The sequence below is a fragment of the Mastigoproctus giganteus genome, chromosome 11 (genome assembly GCF_048544385.1).
Source record: "Mastigoproctus giganteus isolate SK-2022 chromosome 11, ASM4854438v1, whole genome shotgun sequence".
Classification (NCBI taxonomy): Eukaryota; Metazoa; Arthropoda; class Arachnida; order Uropygi; family Thelyphonidae; genus Mastigoproctus; species Mastigoproctus giganteus.
The window spans coordinates 75,232,917-75,258,643 of NC_143585.1; the positions used below are offsets into that span (position 1 = coordinate 75,232,917).

Sequence of the window (25,727 nt, forward strand, 5' to 3'; positions counted from 1 at the left end):
CTCTGAGCAGTGCAGACGAGCTGCAAGTGTAGCTCATGGCGTATTGTCAATGATATATAGGAATTTTTCTAGCAGGGATAAGGAGGTGATTATTCCCTTGTATAAGGCAATGGTCAGGCCACACCTAGAGTACTGTATACAGGCCTGGAGGCCTCATTTCAGGAAGGATATAGAGCTGCTGGAACGAGTACAGAGAAGGGCAACTAGATTGGTGAATGGGACAAAGGGGTTCTCTTACGAAGAAATGCTTAAATTTTGCAAATTACAGTGTCTGGAAACTAGGCACCAGCGGGGTGATCTGATAGAGGTGTACAAAGCCTTGAATGGTTTGAGCATGCTCAATGCTGATGGGATTCTTCCTCTAGCTCAGAAAAATCACCTGAGAGGGCATAAATTCAAATTGAGGAAAGACAGATGTAGGATAGATGTGCGGAAATTTGCCTTTAGCCAGCGGGTGGTTGGTGGGTGGAACAGACTTCCATCCCTTGTCGTGGAAGTTGATAGCCTAAATAAGTTTAAGGCTCAGCTGGACAGGTATTTCGAACGAACAGAGGGGTGAAGTGGAAGTGGTTATTTTTATTTATTTATGTTACTTTTTTTTTTTTTTTTTTTTTTGGCTGATGCTGCATAAGCTTGCTTTCTTGCATCAAATGCCTCTACTAATGCTAATGCTAATGCTAATGCTAACTGTGCTACCCACGAGGGCGGGTCACAGACGAAAATATGAGATTGTGTAGCAGCAAGAGGAAAATCAAAAGTCATATCATCTTTATAGGAAATAACATTCATATGGGAATGAAGAAAAGCTTCAAGTAAGGTCGAGAAAAGATCAGTCGATCCAGAAATAACTGTATCTCTTAACATTCTGGTCAGAAGTAATAAGAGTCCTGTAACAGCAAAGATTTCAAAAAAATGTGAAGGATCTGCAGATACGTTATAATAGTGCCTTGACAGTGAAATCTGCTTCCAATGCTCTGAAAATGGCATGAGAAGCAGATTTGATGCAGTTGTTTTTGATGGTATTTTCGGTGCATTGCACCGAAAAGCGCATATTGCACTTTATGCAGGTGTATATGATATCAAGTTATGTTCAATATTTAGTGCATTTGAATCAGAAAATAATAGGCAAATTTGCACAATGTAGAAGAATGGTGATGTATTCACTGTGTTAATTTGGAGGATAGATCAAATAAATTATTTTTTTATACTTTTTCTCTTTCGATATACAAAACATCTAACGCAAATCCCGGGGATTAACAAATAAATAAATTTGTTATCCAGTTTATTCCGGTTCTTCTTGTTTACAACTGAAGTTTACTAGAGGACGCTTTGCAATGTGCGTAGGTTCGTGCGCAGACCCCACGTGTGACGCGGGAATACTTTGGCTTTGCTGTAGTTGTTGCATACCATATTGTGAATCGTCGAAATTGGTTATTTATTTCAAAAAAAAGTACAATTCGATTATCGAGGTAGGTAATAATAACATCATTTTGTTTGGTAATTTTAGCATATTATTGGATCGGATGTTTTATAGTATTTTATGTAAACTGAAAACTAGGTCATGTAAAATTAGCCACTCTGTGGCACTGTGTCAGTAGTGCAAACGTATTTTCTTAAAGGTATAATGGAGGGAAGCTAGCTGCTAAAATGGTAAATTGTTTTGCCACTTTTCATTTGCTGAATGTTGTTTGTTTTTGTTTCGCTCTTAGTTAAATAATTAAACACTGGACCAAAGTTAAATTACTGAGGAATGCAACTGATATTTCAGTGCATTCTTTGCCAGTATTAAGTATGCTTTGCTTAATGCGTATATTTCGTGAATTCTATTTTAAAAAAACAAACCACCATCTGGACGATATATACCTCATTTATTCGAACTGCACTTTGATATGTAAAATTTCAAATTTTTGTAGGTGAGAGTAGTAAAATATTACACAATGTATTTTATACGATTCGATTAATATTCTAAATATTAATATAATTTTAAATATTAAGGAGGAACTTGCGAAAACTATTTTAATTACATAATTATGTGTAAAAGTCGACTTTTTGACCACCTGTAGAACTATTGCTGAGAAAAATAGAAAGTTATAGTTCTTTTATTGAATAAAAATTCCATTCCCTTGCTTTATTTTAAAAACATTTAATTTTATTTTCAGGAATAAACATTGAATTTAAATTCCTTATAGGTTTACCCGCAGACCACATTAGTTATTTGTAATATTAAATTAAGGCTATTGTAGAAAAACAACTCAGACTATTAAAGGCCACTTGTTATTATTTTTTAAGCAAATTTGTTAAAGTAATTCCTTTTTCTGTTATTTATGAATATAATTTCAGTCCCTCATAATTTTCGAAAGGACTTACAAGATTCCTTTGCCATGCTATTTTCCTTCTGCTTAACATATGTGGTGATTTACAACTGGTGGTAGTTTACAGCCCAAAGTGATAGTGTTTCCCCCCTCCCTCAAATGCATATGTGAAAGAGGGGAAATCAAAGTACTGCGTTCTTAAGATGAACCGAAATTAAAAATTGGAGATAGATTATTATCATAGGGAAAAGAGGTAAAACTGTCTGAATTGAAAAATACCTGCATAAATCATGCATTACATTTGTTATAGATAAATCTGTGAGAATTAAACTCTCCTGCAATCATTGCCTATTCTGCATGAGACATGCCAGTAGAAGATACTTCGGTGCCTTGGCAACTGGACAAAACCATTTTGCAGTAGGATAAGGTAAAGAGGCACCTGACTGAGTAGTATATACTGCTATTAAATATATTATAGTACAATATATATATTACAGTGTAGCTATAAAAAGAAATAACTACTAAAATGTATTATTCATTTGACTAGTTGCATGTTCCCTTTACTTCCTGACCTCTATTTCAGAGAATAGAAGTGCCTACATAGTCACATCCTCAAGTACCCTCCAGTGGTGAACAGACTATATTCTTGACCTGTTTGGATTTATTTCCCCAATGACCTGCACTGTTTTATTGTCAAGTGTTATCTTTAGAGGATAGTCGCTGACAATTTTTAGGGTCCTTAATATAGGCCATACCATTGTCTATTTGATTAAAAAAAAAATTTTAATTGTAATTAAGTATAAATACTGTGCTTGTTTCAGGCATGGAAAGTTTTCAAAGAAATAGATCTGGACTTTATTATCACCCTGTATAAAAGAACAAGAAATATGACATTTAATTTTTTCGCAGTATGGTCAAACTTAACACAAGAGGTGGCTAACGAGACTGCAATGCTACACCAAGTACCAACTGTGAAATAAAGGCACAGCAGTTGACCTTCAACCTTTATTTAGTTGTCTGCCAAGTCACATTCCAGCATGCTCATTTGCTTTGTAGTGAGACAGGTTTTCGTTACCGTGTGTTTTTGCAGTTTGCTAGAAAAATGACAGACAAAAGAAATGAAGAATGGATCAACCTCACATTTTAACAAAACTAAGGAAACACCAACTGAAAGTTAAGAGTTAAGTCAAGTTTACGGGGGTGATATGTCAAGGGAATGGCATAAAAAATGTTTTGCAAAAAAAATTGAAGATCCAGACTTTCTGAGTACTGTAATTAGTTGCAATGGAAGTTGGCTTTTCCATTATGACCCAGAAACTAAAAGATGCTCAATGCAATGGAAGACAAAACAATCCCCCAGACCAAAAAAAGTAAGAATGCCAAAATCATGCTTCTTGTTTTATTCGATATTAAAGGAATTATTATGGCAGAATATATCTCATCAAATATACTACATTAAAGTTCTGACAAAGTGAAAAAATTTGATGGAATGCCCCAGCAGACAGTTGGGCATTGTCTGTTTGCCAGTTTCTGTCCAAAAACCAAATGTGTGTGTGAACATCACAGTAGTTGCCAGACCTACTTTCCTTGTTACTTTTTTCTCTTCCCTAAACTGAAAAGTGTACTTCATTGAAGACATTCAGAAAAAATGACCAAGATGGTAAAAGAGCTTTCAGAAGATGACTTTTGGCTGATGCTGCATAAGCTCATACAGTTGCTTTCTTGCATCACATGTCACTACTACTACTTCCAGAAATATTTCAATGCTTGGAAGAAACATATGGAACAGTGTGTGCACTCCCAGGGCAATTGAGTTGGTTAACTTGTAATTATTATGGCAATATGAAATTATTATGGCAATATTATGTTCAATATGAAATATTGCATTATATTTATTTTATTGCAAGTCTTGTTATTTAATAGCCACACCTCATAGTAATGGAAATAAAAGGGAAAGAAAGTTTATATTGTCTGTAGTTTTATTGGAATTCATAAGAGGTAGAACATCTCTTCCTCCTCTCAGAGTTAAAGGGATTATTCTATATATATATATATATAAATATATATATATATATATTAGTATTATATAATATATAAAAAGAAAACCTCATTTTACCTTTTATGATGGCCCTGAATGGATTCATAAGCTAAATGTTGATGGCCTTTCTTGTGGAAACACACATGAGGGATGTAAATTGAAGTTGAAAAATGGCTGCAGGATAGATTATGCTGAAGTTTGCCTTCAGCCAGTGGGTGATTAATTGTTGGAACAAACTGCTATCTGTTGTGGAAGTGGGTGGTTTGAATAAATTCAAGGAAGAACTAGACAAATTCTTGGAAAGGTATGGATGGGTGGAATGTATAGGTTTTTTTTTTTTTTTTTTTTTTTGTTATTGTTGATGCTATATAAGCTTGCTTTCTTGCATCATTTGCCATTACGTTACTACTACTACTATGTGTTCTCTCCAGTAGGTTGTCAAGTTCTTCTTTGAATTTATTTAAGCTATCCACTTCCATAGCAACAGATGGAAGTTTGTTCCAGCAATCAACCACCCACTGGCTGAAGATTTGTTTTCTGGACTTCAAACATGCTCGAATTGTGTGTTTATGCCAATATACTTGTGAAATATACTCTGGTTTTTTTTTAATAAAAAAAATATATATATACTTTTTATTTTGTTGGTTCAGTTTTGTTTAAAATTTATTGAAAAATTTGTGTTTAATCCCATTTTTCTGAACCACTGTTTTATATTTTTCTTAGGTTTATTTAGATGAATTATTATTTTCATCTGAATGAAAACTCAAAGGAACAATTTTTTCCTGGTACCACGTTTTCTACCATGTCACCATATGAGTGCAATAGTCATGGCTTAAATTTTTACTTTCACTACTTATATGTCTAAGTCTGTCAGACCTGGGGCAACCACTTGTGTTACTAAATAGGGAGCAGCTACTAAACAGTTAAGCTAGGGAAGCTGTAAATCACAAAATGTATGTATGGAGTAGGAGGTGGTAGACATTAAAAATTTTGAAAATTTGTATAAAATTGTATGCTGTATATTTCAAAATATCTGTATACCCTCCTAGCCCACTGGCTGTACAGGGGGTGAACCTTGTTTATTCAGTGATTCTTGGGTAAATAAACTGATAATAATAAACACAGAAATAAGTAACAAATGTATTTTGAGAGCTTTTTTTTTTTTTAATACAGATAAACATTAAACTTAGGTGCACACAAAAGGCATTGCATTACAAAAGAAAATAAAAATAATTAATTAATTAAATCAAATTCACATGCATAGCCTTCACAAAAAAGCAAAGAATGTCCTTTGAAAATTGTTTTCAAGCAACATCTCAGTTTTGGTGCTTTTCTCTACTTGATTAGAAAATGTTGGAAAAAACTCGTGGAATAAATTTTACCCAGATACTAAACAGGTATGTTTACACAAGTTCTGAGAGCAGCTCAAGGAACTGCCTCATTGTGTTGTTGATGGAAATGTTCTTGAATGGTACTGAAGAGCAGGGAAGGCCATATACATGTTTCAAAGCTGTACTGTTTTTGAGATTCATTAAGTATTCATTCATCTTCTAAACAAGCTCCCATCTTATGGTTTGCCAACTGTTTTTAGTAATTGGTTATCCAGTTTTCTCTCTGATCGCTCACTGAGGGTGATGGTAGATGGCTCTCTGTCTTCTAACTTCTCCACTAATGCCGGTGTCCCCCAAGGTTCAGTTCTTTCCCCCACTCTTTTCCTCTTGTATATTAATGACCTTCTTCCATTGACTGGAAATCCTATCCATAGTTTTGCTGATGATAGCACATTGCATTCAATCTTCCATTTTGAGAAACCTTGCCCTGCTCAATCAGCTTCAACTTCTCGAAATTCTGCTACCAATTCCTTAAATGCCGATCTTCAGGTAATTCTCCAGTGGGGCAAAGACAACTTAGTTGATTTCAACCCTTCTAAAACTCAGTCTTGCCTTATATCTCGCAAAAAGGATTCTTCTGCTCCTATGCTTATCTTTAGTGACACTCCAATTTCTAGGCAAAAGGATATATCTCTTTTGGGGATTTCCCTGACTTCTAATCTCTCTTGGCACAAGCACATTACAAATATTGCTTCCTCTGCATCTAAAAAACTTGGTTTTCTCTTTCGCTCTCGGCGTTACTTTTCTTCCAAACAGCTGCTCACTCTGTATAAATCGCAAATCCGCCCTGCCATGGAATATTGTTCCCACATCTGGGGTGGTGCCCCCAAAACATCTCTCAGGCTTCTTGATTCCATTCAGAAGAGGGCAGTTAGGTTAATTAATGATTCATCTCTAACAGAGTCTCTCCACTCGCTTTCTCATAGACGTAATGTTTCTGCTGCATGCCTCTTCTACAGATATTTCCATGGGCACTGTTCTTCTGAATTGGCTTCTATAATTCCCGCTCTCTCTTTCAAAACAGTCCGAACACATGCCGCCACCAGCCAACATCCATTTACTGTCCAACTTCAAACCCACAGAACCAACTTTTCATCTTCCTCATTTATTCATTCAACTGCCGTTTTCTGGAACAACCTTCCTTCATACGTATTTCCTGAAAATTACAATCTACAGAAGTTCAAGTCCAATGTCAACAAATATCTTCTTTCGTCTTCTCAACCTCCAACCCAAGCATGGCACTAAGTACTATAGGTTCTAATACCTCTCGTGTTTGGGGTTCTCATAAAAAAAAAAAAAAAAAAAAGTAGTTTTTAACACAGTGCATGTGTAAAGTGTCAAATCAGTGGTGAAATTTTCATGTTTATTAATGATACCAGAACTGTTAGCCATATAAAGTTTTCTTTTAGTCAGTTAATTACTAGAATAAGTTACTTTTGTGAGTCCTTGAGGCCAACATTTGGGTAATTCGGAAGTCAGCTAGTGCAACAAAGGCCTTTCCAAGTGGAAGTTTTCTAGTGTAGTGCTACTCAGTGTGGTCTGCAGACCGGTGCTGGTCTGCAAGCTGTTTGTTACCGGTTCGCTATGGATTGGAAATAAAAGGAACTGATCCTTCATCACAGATAGTTTCAGCACTCTGTTTTAGTGAACAGATAACTGCCAGTTGGAAAGGTTTTTTACAAGTGATGAACACAAAATTTGTCAAGATATTGGGATGATTCTTTTATGTATTTTTAATTTTACAAAAATACCTTGTCCTCGCATTTGCTGTGTTCTTGATCTTCACTCGGAATTAGCTGTTTTGATTGAGGCTTTTCCTTTGAAAAGCAATTTGTTTGAGAAGGGATTAACTATTCACATCAAAAATTGATATTTAACTGTTTTTCAAAATAGAAAGAAGTTTCCTTTATTTTCATATGAAATTATGAATCATTCAGCAAATCTATCAAAATCATCTACTACTTTTTTCCCCCTTTACCTTGTGTCATTAAAATGAACACTTATACATTTCAGTTTTATTACTTTTTTTTTTTCACATTTGCCTATAGACTTGATACAGACTGTATGCCATATTACACTCAAGATATTTTTAATTGTTCTCCAGATGCACTTGGTTTTCTATATTCTAATATAGCCACTCCCCGGCTTACGTTCCACGGTACTCTATGTAAGTAGGAATTTCCCTACATGCCCAGCACTCGCAACTATGTGCACTGAATTTGATTGAAGCCAAAAAAAGAAATCTTCGACGATCGCATAAATAGAATTATTTATTTAATTTTTTTATCATATGCGCAGGAAAAATTAGAGAGAGGAGACAGGCATAATGTCAGCAAGTTTTACCTTTCGAGCATCATTGCCAGAATTAACCCTCCAGCTGATAACCATGCTGCTGTGGAAGTTGAGGGATGTGGAGATTTAGAAGGTTTTTTTTTTTCCCAGTACAACACAATTTCTCTGTAGCTGAAGTCGCCAGAATCAGCACTGGTGATTTCATCACATACTTTAATGTTTTGGAAATTAGTGCAGTGCTTGAACCTGTTAAACCACCTGTTGCTTGCCATGAACTTGGCTTAGGATTCGCCGTACTTATCCTTAATGGTGCTCTATGGCCACAAATGCCGATGCGCCTAATAAATCCCGAAACAAACAAACAAACTTGTCTTTAATATCTTCATAAATACTTCTTGCTTTTGCTTGAATGGCTATTGGATTCAGGGGCACTTGCTTCTGAATCTGATTTTCCATCCATATTATTAATAACTTTTCCATATTCGATCAGCACTCAAACGCTGTTTTGTGATCACTGTTGATCTTAAATGCGTTGATCCTTCAACCTCTTGAAGTTTGTTTGGTAAGCCTAAAGATGCCAAGCATTCAGAACTGACTTGTACGGTCGATGTCTTTAATATATATTCTTTTATATGTGCACTTCCCTTAAAATAGTATTGACTGTTGAAGCAGCGAGACCTAATTCAATGCAATAGATGACAAACTTTACCCTACTTTGTACTTCTTAATTAATCATCTTCATTTCTAAACCAATTTTGTTTCATTTCCTAGCATTGCCAGCACTTGTACTTTCTGTTTGTTCCTTTCCCTTCACCATTGTAATAAGTAAATAGGAATGAAGAGAAGATTCTGGAATTTATTTATTTTTTTTTTTATATGATTGAAGATTTCAATGAAGGGAAATTCATTTCACCATAATAACATAAAAACCCACAGAATTCCAGTTGTCGGTATTATTGCAAATGCAATAAGATTGCATTTACTACCTGTTTATAATTAGATGCACTAACAGAAAAGCCCAATAAAACCAGAAAGTGAAAATTGTTTTTATTATTTTATGGTAGTAACCTCCAGAAATGTGTTTTAGAAAAATATCACAAAGGCATTCAAAATTGATTCTTATAGTGGAACATATGATAACAATGAAAGTGTAATGCAATTTCCATTATAAAAATGACCTTTTAGAGAGATAAACACTTTAGTTATATAGTGAAAATTTCAGCTTCCGAGGTTTTGGAACAAATTACCAAAAAAAAAAAATGTGTTATTGGGTTGACATAGCGATGTTTTCATGATACTCCATTTATTCCTACGGGATGCAAAATATGCCTCCACGATTTTTTTTAGTTTGCACCTGTCGGCAAAAACTTACGTAAAGTAGAATTTCCGTAAGCCGGATGGATGAATCAGAAACAACTTTCCCATTTTGAACTATTTTAAAAAGAACAAGTTGCTTCTGATTTATCCATCATTGTATATATTAGAATATAGAAAACCAAGTGCATCTAGAGAACAATTAAAAATATCTTGAGTGTAATATGGCATACAGTCTGTATCAAGTCTATATGCAAATGTTTTTTTTTTTTTTTTTCCTTTTCTTTTTTAAGAACCAAATCTTGTGGGTGCTATGAAATCCATATTCTTAGGGTAATATTGACAGAAGAAAGCTATCGATTTCAGCAAAAAAGTAAAATATGCATTAGGCATGTACTGCTAATGGACAGAATAATAACAGCTATTGCTATTAACAACTTAGAATTTGTCTTAAGCCTTTGACCAGTATCTTTCCTGTAAGGGAAGAGCATGAACATTTACAGGGCTTTAGCCACATTCCACAGCTTAATGGAATGTGGTCGCTGGTTGTTGAATCTACATATTTATTTCAACATGGACATAGAAGCTTTTGATTTCAAAGGTTTATATTTGACGACTGATATGGGAAAATAGAAAAATTATATTCAAAAAGGAATGCTGTGGAGAAATGTTGAAAAGAAATAAACCAAGAAATGAATGTAGAAGGTAAATATATTTTTTTTATTTTATTATCATAATTTACATAAGTTTTTGTTACACAAATAGATTAGTTATGGCAGTCGTGTACTTATTATGCCACAGTAAAACATTGTTTAATGAAAGTTTTTCGATTTAAATTTTGTTTTTTTAAAGTTAAATTGTGTAGCAATATAACCCAGAAAAATTTATAATATAATAACTTCCATTTCAGTAATCAGTGGATGATGAATTTATGTATTATATGTACGTTATATCTTGATATGTGTGATGTATCTACTTTATATTGTATACTAATTTACGTATTATCGATAATGCATAAATTCATTGTCCACTGATAATTGAAGTATTGAATCGAAACGTATTATATTTTAGATGTGTTCGGGCTCACTTTCTACATAATTTAACTCTTACAATAAAATTTAAATCAAAACAATTATTTTAAAATGTTTTAAAGTGACGCAATAAGAGTACACAATTTACCTTACAAGTCATGAAAAACACATAAATCAAATGCTATTATATTCAATTGGATTATTAACAATAAACATTGTGAAAATATCTATAGTTTTCGATGTGTTGGGGGGTCTTCCCCTATCTTGTATTTTTAAATTTTTTTCATAAAATCCACTAGACACATTAGGCAGTTGCCTTTCTGGTCCCATTTTATCAATTATAGTGTTATGCAGAATACACACACATTTGATAATGTTGTCCACTAGATTTATATCTGTTTCAATATTTTTTGACAAAATGTGCCATTTTGAACACAATATGCCAAAAGCACATTCCACTGCTTTTCTCGCTGTACATGTACTTAACCATTTATTGAACAAGTCCCGTTCAACAGCTAATTTTCTCCCGATGTACGGTTTTAATAAGCAATTCATTAAGGGATACGTCTCATCCCCTATAAACACATATGGAGCCTTGACTTCCGTTTTTGGCAAATTTTCTGTGTGCAGAATCTGAAGTTGGTTATTTTTTATAAATTTATACAAGGCAGAAGCCTGAAAGGTTCCCCTATAACTTTGTTTGCCATACCCACCAATGTCAACTATGATGAATTTATAATGGGCATTTTCTATACCTTGTAAAACTATGGAATGAAATTTTTTGTAATTGAAAAATGCAGAGCCCAAATTTTTTGGGCACAACACATGAACGTGTTTGCTGTCTATTGCTCCTAAACATGTGGCAAGTTCCAAATTTTATAAGTCTTCAGCTACTAATTTCAAGTCATCTTTCATTGGTGCAGGCATATGAATGGGTTGAAATTCTTCCCATAAAATTACAACAGTCTCCAAAATGACTTTGCAAATAGTAGTTTCTCCCATTTTAAATGAATAAGCTAGCATTCTGAATGAAGATCCAGTGGCTAAATACCTGAAAACAAAAATGTTTTAAGTACTTACAGTTTTAGTATTATTTTGACATTTCTATAGCTAGGGTTACCAGATCTAGAATTCCAAATCAAGGACAAAACAGGAAAAAACTAAGACATTTTTAGTTTTAAAAATGAGGACATTTTAAAAATTATATTTATTATTAAAAATTACAATACATATTGTTACTGCCAATCATTTTCAGTGAGTTTGGATTACAAAGTAAGTAATTATAAAATGTTGGGTTCGAGAGAGACGTTTGGTAGCGAAGTCATAATTTGATTTGTGTTTGAGATAATATAGTCCACTTGTGTAATTTTGGGATAATACAGTTCACTTAATGCGACCAGCATATTGGTTTTATTTATTCTGTTGTATTGACCGAAGGTGCAATGTACAGAATATGCAATTAAAATTCATTTTATATTGAGGTTTTTTTTTTTTTTTAATTATAAAAAACTAGGACGCAAGTGTAAAATCAGTGAGAATGTCCTAAAAACTAGGACATATCCTTGGAAACGAGGATGTCTGGTTACCCTGCTATAGCCTTCATTTATGATGATGATAATATAAAATAGCATGGGTTACTATGTTTTATTATTTTATGTTTCAGAAAGTGCCTTAAGAAAAAAAAAAATTGAAGTACTTGAGAGATCAATTCTCAATTGAACTTGGTAAAATTTCTCCTTTGCTTTCCGGAGATCCCAGAAAAAACTGTGCTTCAAAGTGGCCATATTTTCAATCTCTGCTTTTCTTTAAAGATATTGTAAAAGCCAGGCCCAACATGGGAAATTTATCTCAGGTGACTGCTCAAAATGAGTCCCAGTCAGCAGCAGCCATAATTGATGAAAATGACAAAAACAGCAGCTCTCAAGAGCTATACATTGAACCAGAAACATTTGTTGAAATTGAAGATGACAGCGATAGCAGTTGGCATCCTCTTGGATCATCTGTAACTTTGCTACCAAAAAAAAGGAAGAAGCTTTCTCAGAATGAAAGATTTAATAATGCTATGTTAAACATTAAAAATAAAAAACTACAATATTTACTAGCAAAATCACAAAAAAATAGAGAAAAAGAACTTGATGATGATGATTTATTTTTTAAAAGTTTGCTTCCCCATGTACGAAAAATGGAGGGATCACATAAGATGGCTTTCAGAATTCGTGTGCAACAATTTGTAGACAATTTTTGTGTACCATTTAAAAATAAAAAATTCCACATACCTTAATAAAACTTTGTTAACCACTAAGCAAAATGTTTTGTTTTTATTCTTATTTTTTGGAAATAGTCTCTGAAATGTTTTTAGAACTACATTTCACTTACCTCAAAGTAACATGTCTTTCCTCTGGCAATATTGGCTGCCTATGCCAATTAGTCCAAGTTTTGGTCAGTCAATGTTCAGTCTTTTCTGAAATATAACTGCAAGTTTCTTGATTCATTCTTAAATATATAAAAAATCTCTCTTCATGCTTTTTAATTCTTAAAATAAATGGTGATATTCAGTGAATTTTTTTTCTATTGGAATTTAAAGGATGCACGGTTGTTCTTAGTCTATTCATTTTTAAAAAAAACATTTTCCATGAAAATTGATTTGTCATTGAAGAACTGGAACTCGACGATGTTTAAGAGTATATTCTTCTCAATTCACAAATGAAGAATGACTTATTTTCTGGCTTGGTTGACCACTTAAATTCTGTCGTTCCTAGCAAACTGAATGCTATTCGTAAATTTTTCAACCAATCGTCAACATGGCCTGGAATGCAGTAACTTAATTGCGGACCAATCAAAAGATTAGAAACAATTATTAAGGGGTTATGATGTTTGATTGTAAAAAGCATGACTAATAACTTTTTTTAATTTGTTTTTGAAAACATTGAGTACCTTACATGCAAATGCATATTAACAATGAAAAAGCTTGTATATGATTGCATATTATACAAACTATATAAACATTTTATATAATTTTATATAAACAATTATATATATATATATATGGTATGAGGTACATAGTATATAACGGAGTTAATATTTGTATTATGCTGTGGTTCTTTTTTTTTTTTATAACAGAAACTCACAATTACAATTCAAAATAAAAAACATCACAATATATATATTTCTATAACAATTTATGTACATAAATATATAGTATCGGTGTAAATACACCATAGTTAACCTATATATTTAAACTACGTATGTAGCGTAGAGGGCATCGTTTTAATTGTATCTCATAATGTGGTTGCCTTCACAACGAGATAGCTACTATTGCATTACTTCAAATAAATAACGCTTCTCTAGTAGAGAAGACTACTGTTATTTATTTTCAGTGGTACCACCACCCAGACGATCGTTTCGAAGCTGTGCGGCTTCATCATCAGTGGGCGGGCAGGTACCCAGTTAATACAACAAGCCATCACAGTTGCAAAGTTATATCCACATTATGAGAGATGCCAAAAGTGTGTGGTGGTAATGTATTTGGAAAATTAAATGCACTGGGCATAATCCTTATGGGTTTTGACAATTAACTATATAGTATCGGTGTGAATACACCATAGTTAACCCATATATTTAAACTACGTATGTAGCGTAGAGGGCATCGTTTAATTGTACAGTATCTCATAATGTGGTTGCCTTCACAACGAGATAGCTACTATTGCATACTTGTTGTATTAACTGGGTACCTGCCCGCCCACTGATGATGAAGCCGCACAGCTTCGAAACGATCGTCTGGGTGGTGGTACCGCTGAAAATAAATAACAGTAGTCTTCTCTACTAGAGAAGCGTTATTTATTTGAAGTAATGCAGTAGTAGCTATCTCGTTGTGAAGGCAACCACATTATGAGATACAATTAAAACGATGCCCTCTACGCTACATGCGTAGTTTAAATATATGGGTTAACTATGGTGTATTTACACCGATACTATATAGTTAATTATCAAAACCCATAAGGATTATGCCCAGTGCATTTAATTTTCCAAGTACATAAATATATATAGCTATGTAACATCTGTATATATGAAATCTATTTTATATTAAATATATATATATATATGGTATGAGGTACATAGTATATAACGGGTTTAATATTTGTATTATGCTGTGGTTTTTTTTTTTTTTTTTTTTATCCCATATACAATATGACCATAATGCAATATATTATTTGTTAGCATGTATGTATTAGTATATGATAGGGTTACCAAATCTAAAATTCAAAAGCTTGTACAAAATAGGAAAAAACTAGGACATTTTTAGTTTTAAAAACGAGGACATTTTAAAAATTATACAGTAGACTGGATTTTCCGGGATATATGGTAAAAAACAAATCTTGGATGATCGATTTCCCGGTTAATCCAAAAATACCAAAGTTCCCGACATACGTAAGAAATACGTTCCAGGACTTCTTACTTCATCGAGTTTTACATAACTCGGGAATGACTAATAACATATTGCTATTATATTATTATCGACAAATCTGAATTTCGCACGATACTTGTTAATGTTTGGCCATTTTCACACATTCTTATTAGTTTAATTTTCTGATCCAAATCGATCGCTTTCCTTTTGTTGATAGATTTACTAGTAGCGCTGTCACTTATTGTCTTAGTCGGCACCATGATAACAGTCAAAATGAAATTTTCTGAAAAGAACTTCACAGGGCTAAGGGGGAAGCACACTTATCACCTCACGCGAAACCACATTTTACTCAAGCACATTTTTGGAGGTCAACAAAAAACAATTTGCACCTTCCGGGTTACTGGGCTTCGGGTTCGTGCATTTAATTATAAATAGGTAGTAAACTCGATCTTATTGTATTTGCGATAATACCAATAGCTGAAATTGTGTCGGTTTTTATGTTATTATGGTGAAATGTGTTCCCCTTCCCTGAAATCTTCAGTCATATATGAAAAAAAAAAAAAAAGACCATAAATTGTAAGAATCTTTTTTCTTTCCCAGTTTTTTGCTCGTTACTCCGTATCTCACTTGTGCAATTTGTGCGTGCCGTGATTGTCGTTATTGATTGCTTATTTTATTTATTTACTATTTTTGTTTGTTTTAAATTTTACAATCCTTACAAAAAAAAGAGTGAAAAAAAATTTACGTAAAACTGTAGTTGCATAAGGTCGGGGCTTACTGTATCGAAAAATGTATCTATCACCATATTTTACCTACGTAAAAAATATGGTGATAGATAAAAAACAAATAAACTTACAATGCACTACTCGTGTGTCCAATACGATGCGTCCCTTTATTTTTTTGTGAAGTCGATTTTATGTCTAATAGCTTTCCTATATTTTTTTACAATGTCGATTTTAAATCTAATAGCTTTCCTTTATTTTTTACGTGTTGCGTATGGTTTGGTCACCAACATTATAATGGTTAGAGATTTAACAGATGCACCATTTTCAAACTTTTGAATAATTTCAAGTTTTTGTTTAACTGCAAACGCAATTCTTTTGCGTTTACCATTCATTTTCACAATTTCCAAACAAAAAAAATTTACTATTAAAAAAAATTCTGACATCAACGAAACAAAATTTGTCCTTTTGCACTGCAATGGAACACAACAATCGACGCGACGCACTAAAACAAACTAAACATTTGGGGTTTGTTTTTTTTTTTTTTTTTTGAGCGGCGAGTGTGAAGACAGCGGGGTTGCAAGATAATAGGTATACTAATCTCCCCGTGACGACTTATAATGCTGTTTCTTGTCGCTTATTTACGACTTGCAAAATATATGTTCTAGTTATTACTTGAATTTTTTGATTTCTGGTTTTTTTTTTTTTTTTTTTTTTAAATTTAATTTGGAGTCTTGAAGTGTCCCGGTTAATCGAGAGTCTGCTGTATTTTTAAAATGAGAGACGTAGCGAAGCCATAAATTGATTTGTGTGATTTTGAGATAATACAGTCCACTTAACGCAACGAATGCATTGTTTTTATTTATTCTCTTTTTACCTTATACTAGGGTTACCAGACGTCCTCAAAGACTAGGACATGTCCTAGTTTTTTATGATTAAAAAAAAAAAAAAAAGTCATCACATTGGAAAATGTATTTTCATTAAATATTCTGTGGGTTTGCACTTTCGGTCAATACAACATTTGTAAGAAATTTTAAATTCTAAGGGCAGTTTAGGGTAAATTTCCCTAAATAATTTAAAATTTCCTACAAATTTCCAGAATAAATAAAAACAATGCGCTGGTTGCATTAAGTGGACTGTATAATCATTTGTTTAATCGAAAATCGATGATAGTAGATTATTTGACCAATTTATCAATTTTAAGGAATTTTTCTGAGAAAAAGAAAGATAATTGGGTAAACTTATTAGCCCGTAGAAAGTGGGCTGAATATTTTAATCAATGCAAGAGTTCCCAGGTATGTTCCGAGCTTTTAAATATACATTTCATTTCAATATATATTTTTTATTTTTGCCCACAATGGAATGTAGAGCATGTATTTCCATTAACGGAGCAACATTATAAATAATATGGAAACAAATACTGTGAATAGTATTTTGTTGTATACTTTTTCATGCATATAATTTCAAAATGGATTGTAAAACATTTTACAATTACTTACTTTGTAATCCAAACTTACTGAAAATGATTGGCAGTAAGGATAAATTACAATACATAAGTATATGACGTAGCCCAGTGGTCAGGAGCGAGAGTGCATAGCACGCGTTCCTTGAGTGGACCGGGGTTCAAGCCCGTGACTACTAAATACGATAAATATTTGTATTGACGATTTATTGTAAACTCTACTGACTTGGTTGTCGTGCCGGAGTATAAACAGAAAATTTATTTATTTATATATTGTAATTTTTTAATAATAATTATATAATTTTTAAAATGTTATCGTTTTCGAAACTAAAAATGTCCTAGTTTTTTTTCTGTTTTGTCGTAGTTTTTGAATTCTAGGTCTGGTAACCCTACTTTACCGGAGATTAGTCATAAAAAAGAAAGATTGCATGAAAAAACAACAATATCGTTTTTTTCATGCAATTCTGGTGGTTGACACCGGAAGAGACGCCAGGAGCGTTCTTCCTGGGACAGTATACACCAATGAGCCAAAACATTATGACCAGTGAGTCGTTATGCAAATCCTAAGCAACTGCAAGTGAACTATGGTGCGTATGCGGGTCAGAACACTATAAAAAACACCTGATACTGAGCTCCGTTAATCAGTGTTACTTTTGTTCTTCAGATGGGAAAGGCAGCGGCCTTAAGCGAGTTTGACAAAGGCTAGATTGCAATGGCCTGATGACTGGGTCAGAGCATATCCAAAACATGGGGGGTGCATGAACTGCCGGCGAGGTGTTGAGATGACCACGGCTCATTGATGCTTGAGGTGAGCGAAGGCTCTCCCAGATGGTACGTGGCAACAGAAGGGCGATTGTGGTGCAACTAGCTGGTAATTGGAATGCTGGTGATGGGAGTAGTGTGTCGCAACACACGGTACATTGAACCCTGCTGGAAATGGGACTGCGTGGCCGCAGGCCGCTCTGAGTGCCCATGCTAACCATGGTTCACCGGTGACAGCGCCTGCAGTGGGCACGTGAGCATCAAAACTGGGCCTTGAGTGATTGGAAGAAGGTCGTCTGGTCTGATGAATCACGTTTCCTGTTGCACTATGTGGATGGCCAGGTACATGCGCATGGTTTACCTGGGGAAGTGATGCCGCCTGGGTGCACCGTGGGAAGAACACAAGCCGGTGGCGGCGATGTTCTGCCGGGATACTCTGGGTCCAGTCAATGTGCCGGGCACTCTGACGTCTACCACCTACCTAAACACCATTGCTGACCTAGACACCATTGTTTCATGGCAACAGTCTTCTCTCTGGCGGTGTAGTCTTTCGGCAGGATAATGTGCCATGCCACACCACCCAGATTGTTCAAGACTGGTTCACACAACATGAGGAAGACTTCCAGGTATTGCCCTGGCCTCCAAATTCCTCAGACATCAATCCTATCTGTGGTTTGTGTTGGAACAGCAACTCTGATCTGCGGCGTCTCAACCACAGACCTTACAGGAGTTAAAGGATCTGCTGGTTATGTGTTGGTACCAGATGCCACAAGACATTTAGAAATATTGTAGTGTTCATGTACGAGCTGTTTTGGCTGCACATGGAGGACCAACATCATATTAGGTAGGTGGTCATAATGTTTTGTCTCCTCGGTGTACTTATGTATATAATTCTATCTTACGTTTAAAATGTATTATTTTTTGTCTTTTATTATTATGCTATCTCCTTTCATCATTCCATTTTATTTTCCATTCTCTTCAACATATCAATACATAACACTTATATGTAGCTTTTGAACACGTTGCGACTTTAATGTTTTTTTTTTTTTCTTTTTTCTTTTTCTTTGATAAATTTAAAATAATTTTTCGCCTGCAAAAATATTATTCCCTTCCACTTCCAATTATTTCAGTTCTCATTCCAATGAATATTTTATTGAAATGTCCTACGATAAACATCAATTTCTCATTCCAATGAATATTTTATTGAAATGTCCTACGATAAACATCAATTAACTTAATTATTTATCTTTTGATAAGTTTTCACCTGAAAATTACTGAACACCCACTGAATTGCAGGTGAGGTTGGTCGGCAATTTAGTGGCAATTACGGTACCGCTTTACCCAAGGGCTAAAGGGATTAATGTTCTGCAATTCAGTTGCGCCTGTAAAACCTACCCCATCACACACCGAGAAGTTGCACAGGTCAAGTGCTTCCTATGTGTTCATAGCCAGTGAGAAGCTTCAGCTGCATGTCGCTGCTGGTTCCAAGTAAGTGGTCACCTGCAGTCAATGTGAGAGTGCCTTTAGGTAGATAACATCCAAGATACTTAAATGAATTTACTTGCTTCAGAACAATATTTTCTATTACTATTTTACTTCTGATCGAATAATTACCTTTAAATGCCATAACTTTAGTCTTTTCATTTGAGATTTCCATTCCACATGTTTTGCCAATATTGTTTAAGGTAAAAATTGATTTTTGAAGTTCATCTTCATTCTGAGCTATTGTTATTTTATCATCAGCAAATAATAAAGTATTTAATTTAGTTTAATTTAGTACGATCAATTTTGAAACCACAATTGATAGTACTCTTCCATTCTTTGACTATTGCATTTACTTTATGAACTCCTCCATTGATCAATTTCCATTCAGTTATACCAGAGTTAGACTTTACTGCAATTCTATTATTATGATAGACATCCATTATAGCATTTAAATATTGATTACGGATATTTAATTGTTTTAAAATTTCCCATAATCTTCTTCTAGAAACCATAAAATGTGTTTCAGTATTATATTCTCTATTTTTCTCTATTAAAATTTTTAGTGTAAAAGCTGGGTCTATACAGGATCTTCCCTTTCTGAACCTATTTTGTTCTTCATATAAAACAGGGTCAATATATTTCCACATTTTTGCTGACAACAATCGTGCATATAATTTATATATAACATTTAGAAGGCTTATTCCTCTAATTCTCACGACAAGATTTGTCACCTTTTTTGAATATAGGAGTAAAAAGGGCTTTTTTCCAGCTTGATGGACTTGTTCCTTGGTTCAAAATTAAATTATAGAATCTTAACAAGTGTCTATAGAAGTTATTACCGGCATATTTTATTAATTCTATGTTTATATTGGCTTCACCTGGAGACTTTCCAGATTTACTATTATTTAAAACATCTTTAAATTCTCGTAAAATTATGCGAGGTGCTACCCAGATGTTCCCGAAATCTGAATGTTGTGCGGGAACTACACGTAGTACAGACTTGTGGTTCTAGGTGACACGGCATGCTTCCTTTATGAATCAGTGTGCCATGTTGCATCGGGCTGGATAGAGTCATTGAATATTTATGTGCAGTTCTTTGGCAGTGTGTTTCATGTAGTTTACGATCGTTGTGAGTGTGCTTGCATCAAGTTTTGTTTTCTTCTTAACGATACAGCAGCAGAAACCCTTAAGAAGTTGAAACAAGCTTTTGATGACTGCTTTAGGCCAGATGCAGACCTATTATTCCCTGTATTTTCACAGTCAGCCATCCCTTTATAATAGCAGTAACTTACCCTTAATGCCATACTCCTCCTCCTATTATGTGAGTCCTCCTACTATATAAATGGAATATTCCTGGCATGTTGTCAGCAAGCAAGGTGACAAAATAAAATGGGTACACTGGAGAGAATTCAGTGTTTGCAATACAGTAAATCCTCTCCAGTTTGGTGCATATCTGTGGTGTATTAGCTTAATCATTTGGTATTTACTTAAAACATACCAAGTATCTCTAGGGCTTGCCTGCATTTATTAAAAAAAAAAAAAAAATTATAAACAGTATTAATATTTATTATTATTATTTTTTTTTTTTTTCACTATAACACAAAAAGAATCTTCATGCCATTGCAAAAATTTTTGGTTCAGGGGTAATGACTAAAACTTTCCTACCAACCTAAATATAGTTAGTTTTACTTGGCTAGTTTTTGGAGTAATTGTTTGAAACACCTGTCAACTGTGGTGTGCTGTGACCGCTATTGCAACTTTTTGCTTAGTGGTTGTGCTACACTTCATAGGTGTTTCTCCAAATATATATTATTATTACCTCAAAAATCTATAAAGTGAATATATTTTTTTATTCACTTATTTTTTGCATACCCGAAGACCTCCTCTTGGCAAGGCTGGTTTATCGCTACTTTTCCTGAACCACGACCTTGTCAAGTTCCTGTTCACTATTTTTCCATGGTCGAGACCGCCTTCACATTTCTCTCCTTCAAGCCTGGTTTTTGGTTATCTTGTTGGTTTGCTTTTATTTCGTTGTGTATGTGTAACAATGTGTAGGTGGTGCCAGTATTCTTTGAAAAATAAATAAACTATGGCAGACACCCTTTTTCAAAACATGCAGAAAATATTTCGATAGTTATATTTAAGGCAACTCTCTCACAGGGCATATGCTGATTTCTCAACTCACCGTTCCCTGTTTAATACTGCTAAGAAAGCAGCCCTAACTGAATTTATCAATGTTCAATCTCAAAAAGGAAAGTGGATCTTTTCATAAAAAAATTCAGATCCATCCATCAAGGATTCCAAGCTAGATGCCTGGACAGATTATTACCATATTTGGTCTTATTTCATCTTCTGACTTGTAGCTAATCAACCCCTGAACTTCTCTGCAGTAGGACTCAAAATTGTTAGCTTTTTCTTCCTTAGACATCTTGGCAAATCTTTACAACCAAGCTTTGACTCAATCACATGTACCTCCAAACTGGAAATGTTACGGTTATTCCTGTCTCCAAGTGGAGCAAAACCAAGGAGGCAAAATATTTTCAGACTTGTTTCTATTGCTCCTCTCTACTAAGGCTTGTAGACAATTTCCTTGAAACCACCCTCTAAGCAAATTTTTGCTTCTATACTATCAGTTCATTGGGGCATCTTGGAATGCTCAATTGAAACGTGTCTTTAACTCATTTCCATGATTTGTGCAATATGACAGAAAAATAGAAATATTCACTGCTTTTTCCTTAATAATACTACTGCTTTCAACTAGTTGCTGTTGGTCTTCTGGGAAGTGTAACAAAAAGAGCTGCTTGTCCATCGAAGGTGATTCTTCTGGCTATCTTTCAACCTCAAAAACCAGTGATTCTTGTGAATCACTGGTTTTCAATCTCGTGATCACATTATAAACACACTTCCTGATGTTCATAATCCGATCAGGCGTGATTAATATTTAATTGTCTCTGAATTTTCTAGTGAAATTAACATTTCTTATGAGACATGTCAATCAGTTTTAACATAGGTTAGGTGTTTAACATAGATTAGGGAATGTGATGTGCTTCAGCCATTTGTGCTTTGTGTGTCAGGATCTTTAATGTGCTCCTGATGCCAACCCACACTTTGTTTTTTCTATCTTTATTGGTGGTGAATAATGTGGCTATGAACCAGAAAGAAAGGTCCAGTCCTCAATCAAAGACTTAGTTTTTCTTCAAAACTGAAGAAAGCAAGACGATCTTGATTAGATGTGAAGATTGTGCTTATCATATTTTTTGACTCGAGGGTTATCGTTGATGCAATTGCACGGTGTTGTATGGAGAAAATGGCTGGAAAAGTTGTCCTCAGGGAATTGATTCTTGCATTATGACAACATCCCTGCGCACAACACTTTTCTATTCAGGAATTTCTTGTTAAGCATGCCATCACTGTGATCTCCCATCCACCGTGCTCATCGTTTATTATTTATTATTTATTTTTTTCTTGAGTTTAAAGCCTCCTTTAAAAGCATACAGATTTGCATCTACTGAGGAAATGGTTCTGAATATGACACAAACTATTAGCAATTCCAAAAGAAGCTTATCAGGAATACTTATAGAAGCATTGGTGCCTGTTTGTACAAATTCAAGAAAACCATCTTTGAAGAAGATTCTATCTGAATAGTTGGCAAACATTATCATTTCCCAAATATTAGCCCATTGTCCGAATTTTTTGATCACACCTCATGTATATGTGTTTTTTTTTTTTGTATGTGTGTTTGTGCGTGCGTGCACCAGTTAACTTGTGATCATTGGGTGCTGTTGGCTGCTATTATTTTACTAAGTCACAGCTTTTTTACTTGTCTTTAGGGTAATCATGAGTTCAAGTGAATGTTACAAGTGTCATAAGCTGGGGCATTTTGCTCGTGAATGTCCTCAAAATGATGGTGGTGGACGTGTTGGAGGTCCTCGTGGAAGGGGTGGTAGCAGAGGACGTATAGATAGCCGTTCTGCTCCAAGAGGTAACTCTTTGAATGACTTGTTTAATGTCTATAAAATGTTATAGTCCAATTTAAGTTTAAAATTATCATGTTTTAATGAAGCAATGAGCAAAAAAAATTATGGTTTACAGCTGGGATGAATAGCTAATGGACTGTTTGGCTTGTGCGCCCTTTTCACGTGGCCCAAAGCAAACTGCCAAAAAATAATAAAATAAAAGATAATAAATAAAAATAAAATAAACTTTTAGCCTTGTTAAAACTAATGATGATAACAATAATAATAAGCAATGGGATATACTGATTGGTGCAAATCAACCTTCTCGAAATCATGTATGCTGCCAAGGGTGTGGGTGTTGTGTGTACCAGGTACGACTCGTATATCTGATACTACCCATGACAGTATTGATGAACACACTGGCAGTGCTGTGAAAATTCTTAAGTCCAAAAATAATGATTATTATTAGTAGTAGTATTGGCAAATGAAGCAAGAAAGCAAGGTTATTCAGCATCAGTGAAGGGGGGAGTGAATTATGTGCAATGATAAGTTGTATTATTTCATTTGTGTTTAACAGTGTTTAAATATTCCTAATGAATACTGTAGCAATTACAATTATTATTTTATAAAATCTGTAAAAAGATTATACTAGGTGTGATCACAAAGTTCGGAGACTGATTTTTAATTTTATATTGTACGTTGTAGCAAGTTGTAAATTGTTGCAATGTGGTGATGATTTTGAATCAATTTTGCCCCTCCCCCCTCCTCCCAAATTAGAGAAAAGTGGAACAGAAAGAAACAATCCTAAAAACAGCTTCCAGAGAAAATGCTGTGTTGTCCAAAGGCTTTTCAGTGGCTGACAAAATTTAAAAAAAGACCTAGAGTTCTTTGAAGAAGATCCTTGCTCTGGCTCAACTTAAATCAAATGATTCGTTCACTTTTAGCATTAGCAGAGGCATATGATGCATGAAAGCAAACTTGTACAGCATCAGCCAAAAAAAAAAAAAAAAAAAGACTTCCCATTTTGCCCATCCATTTGCTTCAAAAGTTTGTCCAGTTCTTCCTTGAATTTATTTAAGCTCTCAACTTCCACAACGACAGATCGAATTTTGTTCCAGCAATCAACTACCCACTGGCTAAAGGCAAATTTCTACACATCTATTGTACGACTGTTTTTCCTCAGTTTGAATTTATGCCCCTCAGGTGTGTAATCTGAGCAAGAGGAAGAATCCCATCAGCATTGAACTTGCTCAAATCATTCAAGGTCTTATACACTTCACTCAGATCACCTCACAGGTGCCTAGTCTCCAGGTGCTGCAATTTGCAAGCACCCTTTTCTTCCTCCTCACCAATCTCATTGTCCTCTGCTCATTCTAGCAAATTTGCATCCTTCCTAAAATGAGGCCTCCAGACCTGTATGCAGTACTTAAGGTGTGGCCTAACCATTGCCTTATACAAAGGGATGATCACTTCCTTATCCCTGCTAGCAAAATTCCTGTATATCATTGACAAGACTCCATGACCTGCTCTGACAGCCCATCTGCACTGCTCAGAAAACTTCATATCTGACTGCACAATTACCCCCAGATCATACATTTTTCACTACCCCGAGTGTAGTGATACTGTAGTGAAACACAGTTATACTTTTCTCTGGGGTTACTGCTACCTGTATGCAGTACTTTGATTTTGTCAATGTTAAACTTCAATTGGCACTTCTCAGCCCTTCTGCCCAACTATTCTAGATCTTGTTGTATTAGCATATTGTCATTAACAACCCTGCCAACCTTTGTATCATCTGCATACTTGGACATTAAGCCTGATATACAAAACGACAATGGGCCCAACACCAAACCATGGGGGATTCTACTAATAACATTAGCTCACGAAGAGCAGTGTCCAATGATTATCACCCTCTGTCTTCTTCCACTCAACCAACCCTTTATTGATTGTAGCAGCTTGCCCTTATGCCGTAAAAGTAAAGTAAAGTGCAGCCATTATCAACCCACTGCAGGGTGGAAGCCTCCTCAACAATTCATGCTGAGGGAAATGGACCATAATCTGCCACGCTGGTCCAGTGCGGGTTGGCAGATCGACCGTATTCAGCAGTCAGGGGCTTGAACCCCGGTCTACTCAAAGAGCGTGTGTTACTGCACTCCCGCTCCTGCCCACTCGGCTACGGAGGCCTCTTATGCCGTACTGCTCCAATTTGTAGAGTAGTCTTCCATGTGCAACAATATCAAAAGCTTTCCTGATATCCAATTATATGATATCAAAATTATTTTTTGCATCCGTTTCCTTTGTGACCACATCATAGTATCCAATCGAATTGGTCAGGCAAGACTAATTTCCTTGTTCCTTATCTAATCAGGAGTGGTTGATGTTGTACTATCTGTGAAGTTGCTAATGAAATTAATTTTTCTTACGGGATATGTCAGTCAGGTTTGGGTATGTGATATATTTTAACCAAGTTCGTGAGTGAGTTGCATCCTCCCTGATGATTGCAGCAAATGGCAATTTGTGCATGTCAGGAGTTTCACCATTGTACTGCTAGTGACCC

At 34.7% G+C, this 25,727-nt stretch overlaps 1 protein-coding gene across 3 annotated transcripts in view; it reads left to right on the top strand.

Moving 5' to 3' along the window:
- The first annotated feature begins 1,340 nt into the window (after window positions 1–1,340).
- Window positions 1,341–25,727, top strand: part of LOC150078134 (uncharacterized) — a 56,713-nt gene continuing 32,326 nt past the window's right edge. Inside the window, exons 1-2 of one of the 3 annotated variants that reach the window (XM_090385291.1) lie at window positions 1,341–1,469; window positions 23,045–23,196. In XM_090385291.1, the coding sequence (XP_090241417.1) occupies window positions 23,052–23,196 (145 nt within the window). In that variant the 5' untranslated portion in view covers window positions 1,341–1,469; window positions 23,045–23,051. Of the gene's footprint in view, window positions 1,470–1,580; window positions 1,651–5,099; window positions 5,304–23,044; window positions 23,197–25,727 lie in introns of those variants that run through there. The other 2 variants (XM_090385292.1, XM_090385290.1) reach the window with 2 other exon arrangements.